Raw genomic sequence first — 12,930 nt, forward strand, 5'->3', positions numbered from 1 at the left:
GTTCATAACATTATATAAGTTTCATGTATACAACACTGTATTTCTAATTCTACATGCACTATAGTGTGCTCACCACCGAAAACTTAGTTTCCAAAAAGTTGACCCTCTTTATCCCTTTCACCCTTCCCACCCCTACTTCCCCTCTGGTAGCCACTGTTCTGTTCCCTGTATCTACATGTTTTTGTTTGGTTTGGTTTGTTCGATTATTTTGTTTGTTTGTTCATATTCCATATATGCATAAAATCATACAGTATTCCTCTTTCTCTGACTTATTTCACTTACTGAACTAAGTCCTTTAAATACGGAGCCTCACAACCCTTAGAATAAACATTTTTATGAGCCCCATTTTATAGATGAGGAAATTAAAACTCAAGAGGTTACATCATTTGTCCAAGGTTAGGGGATTACAAATGACTTTTTTTAAGGGGAGGACTACAGTTGATTAATCTGCATATTATTAGTCTTTTCTAAATTTACTACTGTAATAAGCATGTATTACATGGATCATTTTTTAGGGCAGTAAGAGCACAGAATCCTTACTCCTGTATTCCCCCTGTCCCCCGCCGTCCCCCCGCCCCTTGGAAGCTCAGGGAAAATAACCCAGAACAAAACAAGCAAATGTCCTTTTTCATTTACTTTAGAAAGTATGGTCTTAAAAAAGTCTCCATCCTTGGCTTTGAAACAAGAATAGTTATTTCCTCACATAAATCAGCCTTGGGAACAACATTCTGGATCCTATGTGTTTCCCTAGCATCACTCAGCCATTTCTTACGGTTTTGCCAATATGTAAGTAGACAGAAAATTATGTTGTGACTTGTACTGAATAAAGACTCTTCGAACATGAGGATGGATTTGTCTATAATTATAGCAGTTTAGAGAGGAAGAGTCCCACCCTGTGTGCAAATCTCCATGGTTACTGCATAACCCTAAATCACTAACTTTTGGACTTTTTTGGATCTAAGCTTTTTTGCCTCTGATCCAAAAACACTACTACAGGATCTCCTTCCATATCTACTTCCAAGTTAGATCTATTAAATGCTAAGATGGCCCTGTAAAACTTCCCAGAGCCACACTTACCTCTTCTGGTACAATAATTAGTGGGTACTTGTCCTCAGATAAAAAGTTGAAAATAACCCATACTTTAAATGCATCGTCTTCTGTAATGAGCAGGAGACTCTTTGCGAGGTTTTTTTTGACACAGAGGGTCCAACACATCCTGTTGAATTCAATCTTGTCAAAGTTGTCTTGGACCTAAAAAGGAACGAGGAAAAATTCCAATGAACCAGTCCAAAATAAGCAGCATGTAAACCACATAAAACAGGAAGACAAAGTCTACTACAGGCTTCTATTTTAATCAATCCAATTAACCAATAACCATTTCCTAAGTAGTTGCTTAGGTACCACACTTTCAAAGACTCGATTAAGAATGTTATATTGAGGGCTTCCCTAGTGGCACAGTGGTTGAGAGGCCGCCTGCCGATGCAGGGGACGCGGGTTCGTGCCCCGGTCTGGGAAGATCCCACATGCAGCGGAACGGCTGGGCCCGTGAGCCATGGCCGCTGAGCCTGCGCATCTGGAGCCTGTGCTCCGCAACGGGAGAGGCCACAACAGTGAGAGGCCCGCGTACCGCAAAAAAAAAAAAAAAAAAAAAAAAAGAATGTTATATTGAGGGACTTCCCTCGTGGTCCAGTGGGTAACACTCTGTGCTCCCAATGCAGGGGGCCCGGGTTCGATCCCTGGTCAGGGAACTAGATCCCACACGCAGGCTGCAATTAAACATGCCACAACGAAGATCCCACGAGCCACAACTAAGACCCGGCACAGCCAAAATAAATAAATATTAAGAAAAAAAAAGAATGTTATATTGAGCCTGACACTGAAGCAACATCTGCCCGTATCACTCAGTCGGCACATAAAATACTGGCTTGTCAAATAGTTTTTTTTTCATGTATAAACATTATCTTCTAAACAGATTACCAATCCTGATACAGAGAAGTTGAGAATGTCAATTACTCAATATGAGCTACATGCAGATATCTCATCTTTACCTATATGGTCAAAGAAGATACTTTCTCTTGGGAAAAACTGTTGAACTGAAATTCTAAAAAGACAGCCCTGCCACTCAGTCATTCAGTTATGCATTCAACATTCTCTCAGGGTCTACTATGAGCCAAATACTATGCTACAAATTAAGGATATAAAGGTGAAGAAGAACTTGGCCGCTGCTCTTAGAATAGTCACAGTTTATTAGGAAAAACAGACATGCAAATAGACAAATTTTAACATAACACAGAGTATAATTCAATAGTTTTTCACTCATTCAACAGATAAAATTTAGATAGTAATTATTATCTGCCGGGGACAATGCAAAGATACTGAATATACTACTAGCCCATGTCTCCAAGGGATGTCAAGGCAATTACAATATAGTGTGATAAGTATTATATAGAGGTAAGCAGAGGATTCTGTGGGAACACTGAGGAGCTAACCCAATCTTAAGAATTGGGGGAAGATTTGCAGAAAAAGTGACATAACAGAGCTGAGTCCTAAAGGACCGCCAAGAGTCAAAACAATTTGAGAATGAGGTAAAGAGTGTTCCAGGTAGAACAGAATGTGAGAAAGCCCAGAGGCAGAAACAACCATGGTTAGTCTGGAAGAACTGCAGGAAGGTTAATGTGAACGGGGCACTTGGTACTAGAGGGCGGTATGAGTCAAGGCTCTTTATAAATGCAAATAAGAGAAATGATCTTGAGTTCCTTTAAACAGATAAGGAATTTATTGGAAAAGCAATGGGTAACCTCAAAGATCCAACACAAGGGCTGAAAAACCTAGACTCTGAAACTAAGCCGTTACCAATCTAGGCTAGGCAGTCATAACTGCAATTGAAACTACTCATGGTACCAGCGGGTGGAGACACGACTGCCAATATAACATGAGGCCATCACTGTTGCCACTGACCCAATCCTTGATCCTCCGTGTCCCTCAATGCAGATTCAAAGTCCCCACCTCAATGCAGATTCAAAGTCCCACCAGGTCACATTCCTAAGCCCTAGCTGCCAGGGAGCTGGGAAAATGAGGATCCAAACTTTTCAATATCTGAGATGTGAGATAGGTCCTGTCCTCCACCAAGACACTGTGGAATTTCCCAGACATAAGAAAAGAGTTGATACTGGTCAGATGAAAAAATGACAAATGTCCACTGCATGGGGCACAGTGAAAGACTAGGCTAGAGAAGTAGGTGAAGACCAGATCATGAAGAGCCTTATAATTCACAGCAAGGAGTTAGGATTTATCTGTACTGAAAGAGAGGGAGGGGCAACATATACAACCTGCATTTTAAAAGCCGTATTGGGGACAATATGGAAAACGTACGGGAGGAGGCAGAGCGGGTGACAGGACAACATGAGCAAAGCATTTCTTTCTAGAGAAAGATGAATGAAGTGCTGTGTGTAATGTAAGGAAGAAGTCACTAGTTGGCTGCAGGAGGAAGTTTCTCTCATTCTCTGGCTAGAATTTGTCATTAGTAAACCAGTTCCCCACGAGTAAGAAGATATATCCTTTGTGCTCTGCCTTGAGCACCTGTCTCAGTCTGACACCATTTCCCATGCCCCCATGGTACACAAATGACCCCATGAAGGGAATAATAACTGCTGCTTCTCTTTTTCTTCTCTTCTCTTTTCATTTCTCTCTTTTTCTTTAACACCATTTATTGAGGACTTAGCATATGCTTGGCATTTTATATGCAGTTTCTTATTTAAACTTTGTATTGGCCCCATAAGGTTAAACACTCTCCCAATTTTACAGATCAGGAAATAGAGGTTCAGAAAAGTTGAGTACCAAGTTTACATGGCTAGTAAATATCAAAACCAGGGTTTAAAATCAAAGCTCAAATTCTGTCTCTTCTCTATGCCAAACTGCTTGTAGAATTCAGTAGATGGAGGACATCTATCTACGTGATGGAAGACATCTCTACAGGACTAGTTTGAAAGACCACTACTATCAACTCTATCCACCCACACCCCCAAAAAGCACTAAGTGGAAGATATGCCACCAGGGAAAATGACATGTGCATGAAAGCATACAGTCTTGCCCTGAGGAACAAGAAGTGATTCTATGTGTATCATGAGGTGAATTATTGAGTTCCTGAGGGGGAGTGGCTAGATTTATGGCTAGAAAAGCAAACACAGACAAAAATCACAAAGAGCTTTATAGTTTTAAGAGATAGCCTGTAGGAAACTCCCAAGTTTAGAGCAAAGAACGAGCAGGTCATCTGCAGCCCACATTAGTACTTTGCAGAAAAGATGGTATTTGAGGCAGACCTTGAAGTATATTGAAGAGTACAAGGAAAAGTACTCCAAAGGATAGGAAAGGAAATGCCATGAGCAAAGGCATGGCAGGAGCAGCACACCAACCATGTTTGGGGATGGTCACAGCATGAAGAGGACACAAGGGAGAAAGAAAGACAGGTGTTCAATTATGTGAATCTTCAACCTGCAGTTCTAGGAAGACATTTAGATGGAGGTGTCCAAAGACAATCGAGGAAGGAACTGTAACCTAACAGAAGAGGCAGATTTGTGAATCAACTGCATGTCGACAGTGACTGAAGCCACAATGGTCAGTGAGATCACTGAGAGAAAACATAAAGTGAGAAAATAGATGGAATCAAAAACAGAACCTCAAGAGACTCGCACATTTACAAGCGGGAGGAGGAAGAGGAATTATGATGACTAGAAGAACAGTCAAAGTGGTAGGAGAACCACAAAGACATGAAAACTGAGTGAGGAAAGAGTAAGAGGAAGGTTTGATCAACCCAGGAGTCTCCCCTTATCCACAAGGGATAAATTCCAGGACCCCAGTAGATGCCTGAAACCACAGGTAGTACTGAACCCTATATACACGTGTTTTTTCCTATACATATAAATCTATGATAAAGTTTAATTTATAAATTAGGTACAATAAGAGATTGACAACAATAATTAATAATAAAATAGAACAATTACAAACAATATATTGTAATAAAAGTTATGTGAATGTGGTCTCTCTCCCTCTCAAAATATCTTACTGTAAAAAAATTTTTTTTTAATAAATTTATTTATTTATTTTTGGCTGTGTTGGTTCTTCATTGCTGCCCGCAGGCTTTCTCTAGTTGCAGCAAGAGGGGGCTACTCTTCGTTGCGGTGCTCGGGCTTCTCATTATGGTGGCTTCTCTTGTTGTGGAGCATGGACTCTAGGCGCGTGGGCTTCAGTAGTTGTGGCACATGGGCTCAGTAGTTGTGGCACAAGGGCTTAGTTGCTCCACGGCACATGGGAGCTTCCCGGACCAGGGATCGAACCCAAGTCCCCTGCACTGGCAGGCGGATTCTTAACCACTGTACCAACAGGGAAGTCTCTTACTGTACAAATTTAATGCCTTTTCCATCTTTAAGCACTTATCATGTACTTGGCCATAACTTTTGCAGTTTGAGGTGCAACAAGAAAACTAGCAGAATTTCTTTTTCCTTCCTCACAATTTCACGGATAGAAGATTCGGTTTTACCACAGATATTAGCCAACTCAGCATACAGTTTTTTTTTTTTCCTTATTAAGTATAGAAGTTTCACCTTTTCACTTAAAGGAAGCACTTTAAAGCTTCTCTTTGGCTATCTGAATTGCCAGCATCACCACTCTTGTGCTTTGGGGCCATTTTTAAGTAAAATAAGAGTTACTTGGGAATTCCCTGGCAGTCCAGTGGTTAGGACTTGGCGCTTTCACTGCTGTGGCCCCGATTCAATTCCTGGTTGGGGAACTAAAATCCTGCAAGGCTCACAGTGCAACCAAAAAAAAAAAGAGTTACTTGAACACAAGGACTGCAATACCCCAACAGTTGATCTTATAACTCAGATAGCTATTAAGTGACTAATGGGTGGGATACACTGGACAAAGGGACAATTCATGTCCTGGTGTCCTAGGCAGGACAGGGCAGAAAGGCACAAAGTTTCATCACGATACTCAGGACAGCGTACAATTTAAAATTTATGAATTCTTTATTTCTGGAATTTTCTATTTAATATTGTCAGACCACGCTTGACAGGTAACTGAAACCATGGAAAGAGAAACTAAGGATAAGAAGGGGCTACTGCAGTGCCAAATGCTACAGAGAAATTAAGGAGGAGTCGTTTAAGAAAAGACTACTGGTTTTGCAATTCAGTGGTCCCTAGTTAGTTACCTTCTAGATAGGCGAGAAGTCTGGATATAAGTCAGACTGCAGTGGGATCAGAAACCAAGCAGATTCTCCATAAATTAGTTTTCCCAGGAAATAAATAGTGGCTTTTCGGTGCAAGTTCTCTGTGTCTTATTTAATTTTAATAAATTGTCTGTTTGGCTTATTACTTCTCTATATTCTAATCTACTATTCTTTAGTTTAATCATGATCAAAGGTAGAAGTATATCAAACGATGGCATTTACACCTTTAAGAAAAGAAAACATCAGATCATATATGAAAAGTCCACAACTAACATCAAGCTCAAAGATGAAAAACTGAAAGCTTTTCTCTTCTCTTAGAGAAGAGATGAGGAACAAGACAAGGATGCCCACTCTGCCCACTTCTATTCAACACAGTTCAGAAAGACTCAGCCAGAGAGATTAGGCAAGAAAAAGAAATAAAAGGCATCCAAATTGGAAAGAAAAAAGCAAAATTATCTCTGTTTGCAGATAAAATGCTTTTTCTTTTCTTTTTTTTTTTTTTTTGCGGTACGTGGGCCTCTCACTGTTGTGGCCTCTCCCGTTGCGGAGCACAGGCTCCGGACGCGCAGGCTCAGCGGCCATGGCTCACAGGCCCAGCCGTTCCGCGGCATGTCGGGTCTTCCCAGACCAGGGCACGAACCTGCGTCCCCTGCATCGGCAGGCGGACTCTCAACCACTGCGCCACCAGGGAAGCCCCAAATGCTTTTTCTTATGTAGAAAACTCGAGATTCCACCCAACAACTGGTTTATTAAAACTAATAAACCAATTCAGCAAACTTCCAGGATACAAAATCAACCCTCAAAAATCAGTTGTGTTTCTATACACTAACAATGACAATCAGAAAAGAAAATTAAGAAAACAATCCCATTTGCAATAGCATCAAAATGAATAAAATACTCAGGAATAAACTTAACCAAGGAGGCAAAAGACTTGTACATTGAAAACTACAAAACATTACTCAAAGAAATTAAAGATGACACAAATAAATAGAAAAACACTCTATGCTCATGGACTGGAAGACTTAAATTATTAAAATGTCTATACTATCCAAGGCAATTTACAGATTCAACACAATCCCTGTCAAAATCTCAAAGGCATTTTTTTTTTTCTGCAGAAACAAAAAACATCCTCCTAAAATTCATATGGAATCTCAAAGGTCCATGATAGTCAAAACAATCTTGAGATGGGACTTCCCTGGCAGTCCAGCAGTTAAGACTCCGTGCTTCCAATGCAGGGTATGTGGGATCGATCCCTGGTTGGGGAACTATGATTCCATATGCCCTGCGGCACAGCCAAAAAATTTAAAAAACAAAAAACATGGGTTTCCCTGGTGGCGCAGTGGTTGAGAGTCCGCCTGCCGACGCAGGGGACACGGGTTCGTGCCCTGGTCCGGGAAGATCCCACATGCTGCGGAGCGGCTAGGCCTGTGAGCCATGGCCGCTGAGCCTGCGCATCCGGAGCCTGTGCTTCGCAACAGGAGAGGCCACAACAGTAAGAGGCCCACGTACCACAAAAAAAAAAAAAAAAAATCTTGAGAAGAACAAAGTTGGAGGCCTTACACTTCTTGATTTCAAAACCTATTACAAAGCTAATAGGTAATCAAAACAGTATGGTACTGGGGAATTCCCTGGTAGTCCAGTGGTTAGGACTCCATGCTTCCACTGCAGGAGGCATGGGTTTGATCCCTGGTCGGGGAACTAAGATCCCACAAGCCATGCGGCACAGCCAAAAAAACAAAACAAAAACAGTATGGTACTGGCATAAAAACAGACATATAGACCAATAGAACAGAATAGAGAGCCCGGAAATAAACCCTAATGTATACTGTCAAGTGAGCTTTAAGAAGGGTGCCAAGACCACACAATGAGGAAAGGACCACCTCTTCAACAAATGGTATTGGTAAAACTGAATATCCACATGCAATAGAAGGAAGATGGACCCTTATCTTACACCATGTTCAGAAATTAAGTCCAAAACAGAGTAAAGATCTAAATGTAAGACCTAAAAGGATAAAACTCCAAGAAGAAAATATAGGGGAAAAGCTTCATGACATTGGAATGGGCAATGATTACTTGGGTATGATTCTAAAAGCACAGGCAACAAAAGCAAAACAGACAAAACTACATCAAACTTAAAAACTCCTGCACACAAAGGAAACAATCAACAGTGTGGGACATGGGTGAACCAGTCCTTGCCATCCCAGAACTTACACTCCAGGGGGGTAATAAGATATCAAACTATACAGCAATAACACAACCACTTATGTGGTGAAAACTGTGGCAAAAAGGAAAAGGCACAAAACGTTGCAAGCATACATTACAGGAAAGCTGGTTAGGTCTAGAATGGGTGGGGTGCTACCTGGAGAAACCTCCCTGAGGAAGTGACAATCAAGACAAGATCTCCACATTACGGGTGGAGGAAACTTTACAGCAGAGGAAGCAGCATGTCTGAAGACTCTGTGGCAGGAAGGGTCTTAGTAATCTGAGGAAGGTCAAGGTGGCTGGACTGAAGTGAACAAGAAGGGAGGAGAGAGGAAGAAGAGGAGGCTAGAGAGGTTGCAGAGGCCAAATTGAATGGCCCTGTGTGCCATGATAAAGATGCTTAAAACAACAGCAAGGCATTGAAAGGTATGGATTCAATATTCAATATTACCTCAATGAAAATAAATCCATAAATTGAAATGGTCTCTAGGTCTGTTCTAACTACAAAAGGTCTAGAAATCTATGATTCCATACTCCATTTCATCTACAATTACAAACTGTGCTCCAAAATTCCAGTTTGTATCACACATATTAAATCAATAGTCTCACATTTAATAATAATGGCTGCTAGTGGTTTCAAGGTGTCCAAATGGAGGATAATTTCCCAGAAAGAAAGTGTAGAGTCCTTCTTATTTTTAACATATAATTACTTTACACCAAAATTCATACATATGAAGAATAAGGTATGACCTCAATTCTGACTCAAAGCACTAAAAGTATTTACAAAACTAAACTCACATGTTCTCTAAACTAGAAATTTCATACAAACCAGCTCAAGACTAAAGTGGCTGTGGAACAGAGACAGTTCTCAGAAGACAGGGAAACTGGCCAATTTGACGCTGTAGAAATTGATTGTAGAAATGTTTTTTCTCAGAAAGCATTCATACTCTTTGATCAGTGATTCTACTTCAAATAATCTATCCTAACAAGTGAATCCAAGTCAGATAAAGATTTATCTAGGATAGTCACTATTATTTATAAGAGTGGGAAAAAAAAAAGTCCACCAAAAAGGGAATGGGTGTAAAGTCACAGTACAAAACTATTATACAGTCACTGAATACCACTTAGTACCTGGGTGACCTTGGGCAAGTAATTTAACCCAGGGTCCGTCTCATCTTTAAAATGGTGGTAATGATGGTACTTAACCTACAGAGTTGACATAAAGACTTAATTAGAAACCTGTTTAAAACATTTAGTACCTGATACACAATAGACTCTAAATAAATGTTAGCATATGTATACTCAACGTCTTTTTAAAAAAATTTAATGATATGGGACAATATTAATGTTAAGTGTTCAATATGATCCCAACTTGAAAAATAATATATAAAAACATATTTTAAAAAACAAAAACTTGGGAATTCCCTGGCAGTCCAGTGGTTAAGACTCTGTGCTCTCACTGCCAAGGGCCTGGGTTCGATCCCTGGTTGGGGAACCAAGATCCCACAAGCCGTACAGCACAGCCAAAAGAATAAATAAAATAAAAACTCAAAGCACACATATAAAATGTTAACAGTAACTGCCTATATATGTTAAACTTATGGGTGATACATATTTTCTTAACAAGTTCCTTTTTTTTTTCTTAATTTCAACAATATCCTGTTATTGCCTTTACAATTAAAAAAACTTTAAAAACAGTATTTTACATTAATTATCATGGAGATGCAAATCAAAATACAGTAAGATTCATACCCACTGGAATGCCTATAATAAAAAAAAAATGTTGGGCTTTCCTGCTGGCACAGTGGTTGAGAGTCCACCTGCTGATGCAGGGGACACGCACGGGTTCGTGCCCCGGTCCGGGAGGATCCCACATGCCACAGAGTGGCTGGGCCCGTGAGCCATGGCCGCTGAGCCTGCGCGTCCGGAGCCTGTGCTCCGCAACAGGAGAGGCCGCAGCAGTGAGAGGCCCACGTACAGCAAAAAAAAAAAAAAAAAAAATGTTGGTGATGATATGAAGAAATTGGACCCCTCAGCCATTGCTGGTAGAAAAGTAAAATGCCCAGCTGCTTTGGAAAACAGCTTGGCAATTTCTCAAAAGGTTAAACACAGAGTTGCCACATGACCCAGCGATTCCATTCCTAGGTATATACCAGAAAACTGAAAATATACATCCCCACAAAAACTTGAACATGCATGCTAACAGCAGTAAATTCATAATAACCAAAAAGCGGGAAAAACTCAAATGTCCATCACCCAATGTGCAAACAAAATATGGTATATCCGTAATGAAATATTATTCAGCCATAAAAAGAAATGAAGTACTGTTATGTACTACAACATGGATGAATTTTGAAAACATGATGCTAAGTGAAAGAAGACATACACAAAAGGCCACATATTATGATTCCAGTCATATTGTACAAGTTCAGAATAGGTAAATCCATAGAGGTAGAAAGTAGATTAGTGGTTGCCTAGGGCTATGAGAGGAGAGTAAGGGTTAATGGGTACAGTTTTTTTGAGGGAGTGTAATGAAATCTTCTAAAACTGATTTTAGTGATGGTTGCACAAAAATGTGACTATACTAAAAACCACCAAATTGCACCCTTTAAATAGTTAAACTGTATGGTACATGAATTACATCTCAGTAAAGCTGCTATTTTTGAAAACAATATTTCTTTAAACTACACCACTCTTATATTTATATTGCTGGCCAAAGTATTCAATGACATAAAGTCATCCATATTCTCAGCAGGGAACCTCTTTAATCACTCCGAAGTTTTTAGTCCTGTGTAACTTTACAAATCTGATCAAAATGTAGAGTCCAACTTGACCACTGTACCAAGTTAATACTATAAAACTTTCAAGCAACAATGAAAGAAAAAAATAACATAGGATATAGGACAATAAGAAAGAACTGTACAAAAGCATGGTTTGGGAAACTTAAGAGCAGTACCCCTTCCTATTAAATGATACTTGTTAGGCATACATTTGACAACATTTTGAATGCGAAGACATATTCATTCCACTAAAAGAAATTTGAAAACTCATTTTATAGAACTATAACTAACACAGGAAGAGCAAGCATCCGGTAAGAAAGTAAAAATGTCCAGCCTAGGAAAACAGAAAGCAGAGACTGCTAGACTCTAGAAAAGGGACATTATATTGAACAAAAATTTTTCTCTTTGTGTGTTTTTCTTGTGTGTGTGTGTGTGTGTGTATGTTTCCCAAAAAAAACAAACAAAAAAAAGGATTATGTTAGAAAGCAGCAAATTCCCCAATTAGGACTTGGCTTATTGCCAATGGATTACTGGTTTTTAATCATCAAATAGCCCAGACCAACCTTTAATGTGTAGAATCAGGGAAAATAACTGACCATGATTTGGACCAAAAAGCCCATTACGCTATTAAATCTCATGAAAGGCTTAGTTTGCCTCCTAAACATGCTGAGGCAGAACTAGTTTTTTATGTAGTCTACTAGGGCTCAATAGTAAAAAGTTAACAATATAACACTTTCTTCAATTACTCACTATCAGATAAGCCAGGCGCAGTGGTTTTTTTGCCCAAAAAAAAGAGGGGTGGGGGGAAGCTCACAAAAAATTCTTCCTAGATGTTCACAGAATCCTATTCTTTTATTTATTTATGTATGTTAGTATGGCTGCGTCAGGTCTTTTTGCTCTGCGCAGGCTTTCTCTAGTTGTGGCGAGCGGGGGCTACTCTTTGTTGTGGTGTGCGGGCTTCTCATTGTGGTAGCTTCTCTTGCTGCGGAGCATGGGTTCTAAGCGCGCAGGCTCAGTAGTTGTGGCTCGCGGGCTCTAGAGCGCAGGCTCAGTAGCTGTGGCACACAGGCTTAGCTGCTCCGCGGCATGTGGGATCTTCCCGGACCAGGGCTCAAACCCGTGTCCCCTGCATCGGCAGGTGGATTCTTAACCACTGCGCCACCCAGGAAGTCCCCAGAATCCTATTCTTCTAATCCTATTTCTTCTAAAGAAGAAATTTAACAAATAAGCAAAGAGAAAGTTAACAATCAGCAGAGGCAAAATATTTGCTACAAGAACACACATGTTAATCATCTGAAGCCTCAGGAAAGCTGAAAATAAATTCTATCAATGTGAAGAACAACCGGAATTATTCTCTCTGAAGAAGCAAATGTAGAAACCAAATAGAAAAATTACTTTTTGCAAAGCAAGTTTCATTATAATTTATCTCTTGGTCTCAACCCCTTCTGAGTAATTCTCTTAGGCAAAGGCAGAAAACCTCTCAAATAACCTGGGGGGAAAATGACCAAAATGAACACTGAGGAACGCCAGATACTAATTAAGAAGAAAAAATCACCTTAAAACACTTGAGAAAGAACCTAAGAGAACTAGAAGGAGGCTGAGATAGTCTGAGATGATCAGAATGGCTTTTAAACCATTCTACCCCTGCCCTTACATATCCAGTAACTGGAAAACATTAATTCTGGAAGGGAGTAATTAATCCCTCAATAGTACATATAGTTAAAA

At 39.9% G+C, this 12,930-nt stretch overlaps 1 protein-coding gene across 2 annotated transcripts in view; it reads right to left on the reverse strand.

The window, feature by feature from the left end:
- The window catches only part of SWAP70 (switching B cell complex subunit SWAP70), a 95,122-nt gene that overhangs the window by 36,302 nt on the left and 45,890 nt on the right, over nucleotides 1-12,930 (reverse strand). For both annotated transcript variants that reach the window (XM_027115418.1, XM_027115417.1), the window contains exon 3: nucleotides 1,078-1,251. In XM_027115418.1, the coding sequence (XP_026971219.1) occupies nucleotides 1,078-1,251 (174 nt within the window). The remainder of the gene's footprint in view (nucleotides 1-1,077; nucleotides 1,252-12,930) is intronic.

The sequence above is a fragment of the Aethalodelphis obliquidens genome, unplaced genomic scaffold (assembly GCF_003676395.1).
Source record: "Aethalodelphis obliquidens isolate GAN/ISIS:26980383/991018 unplaced genomic scaffold, ASM367639v1 scaffold14, whole genome shotgun sequence".
Classification (NCBI taxonomy): domain Eukaryota; kingdom Metazoa; phylum Chordata; class Mammalia; order Artiodactyla; family Delphinidae; genus Aethalodelphis; species Aethalodelphis obliquidens.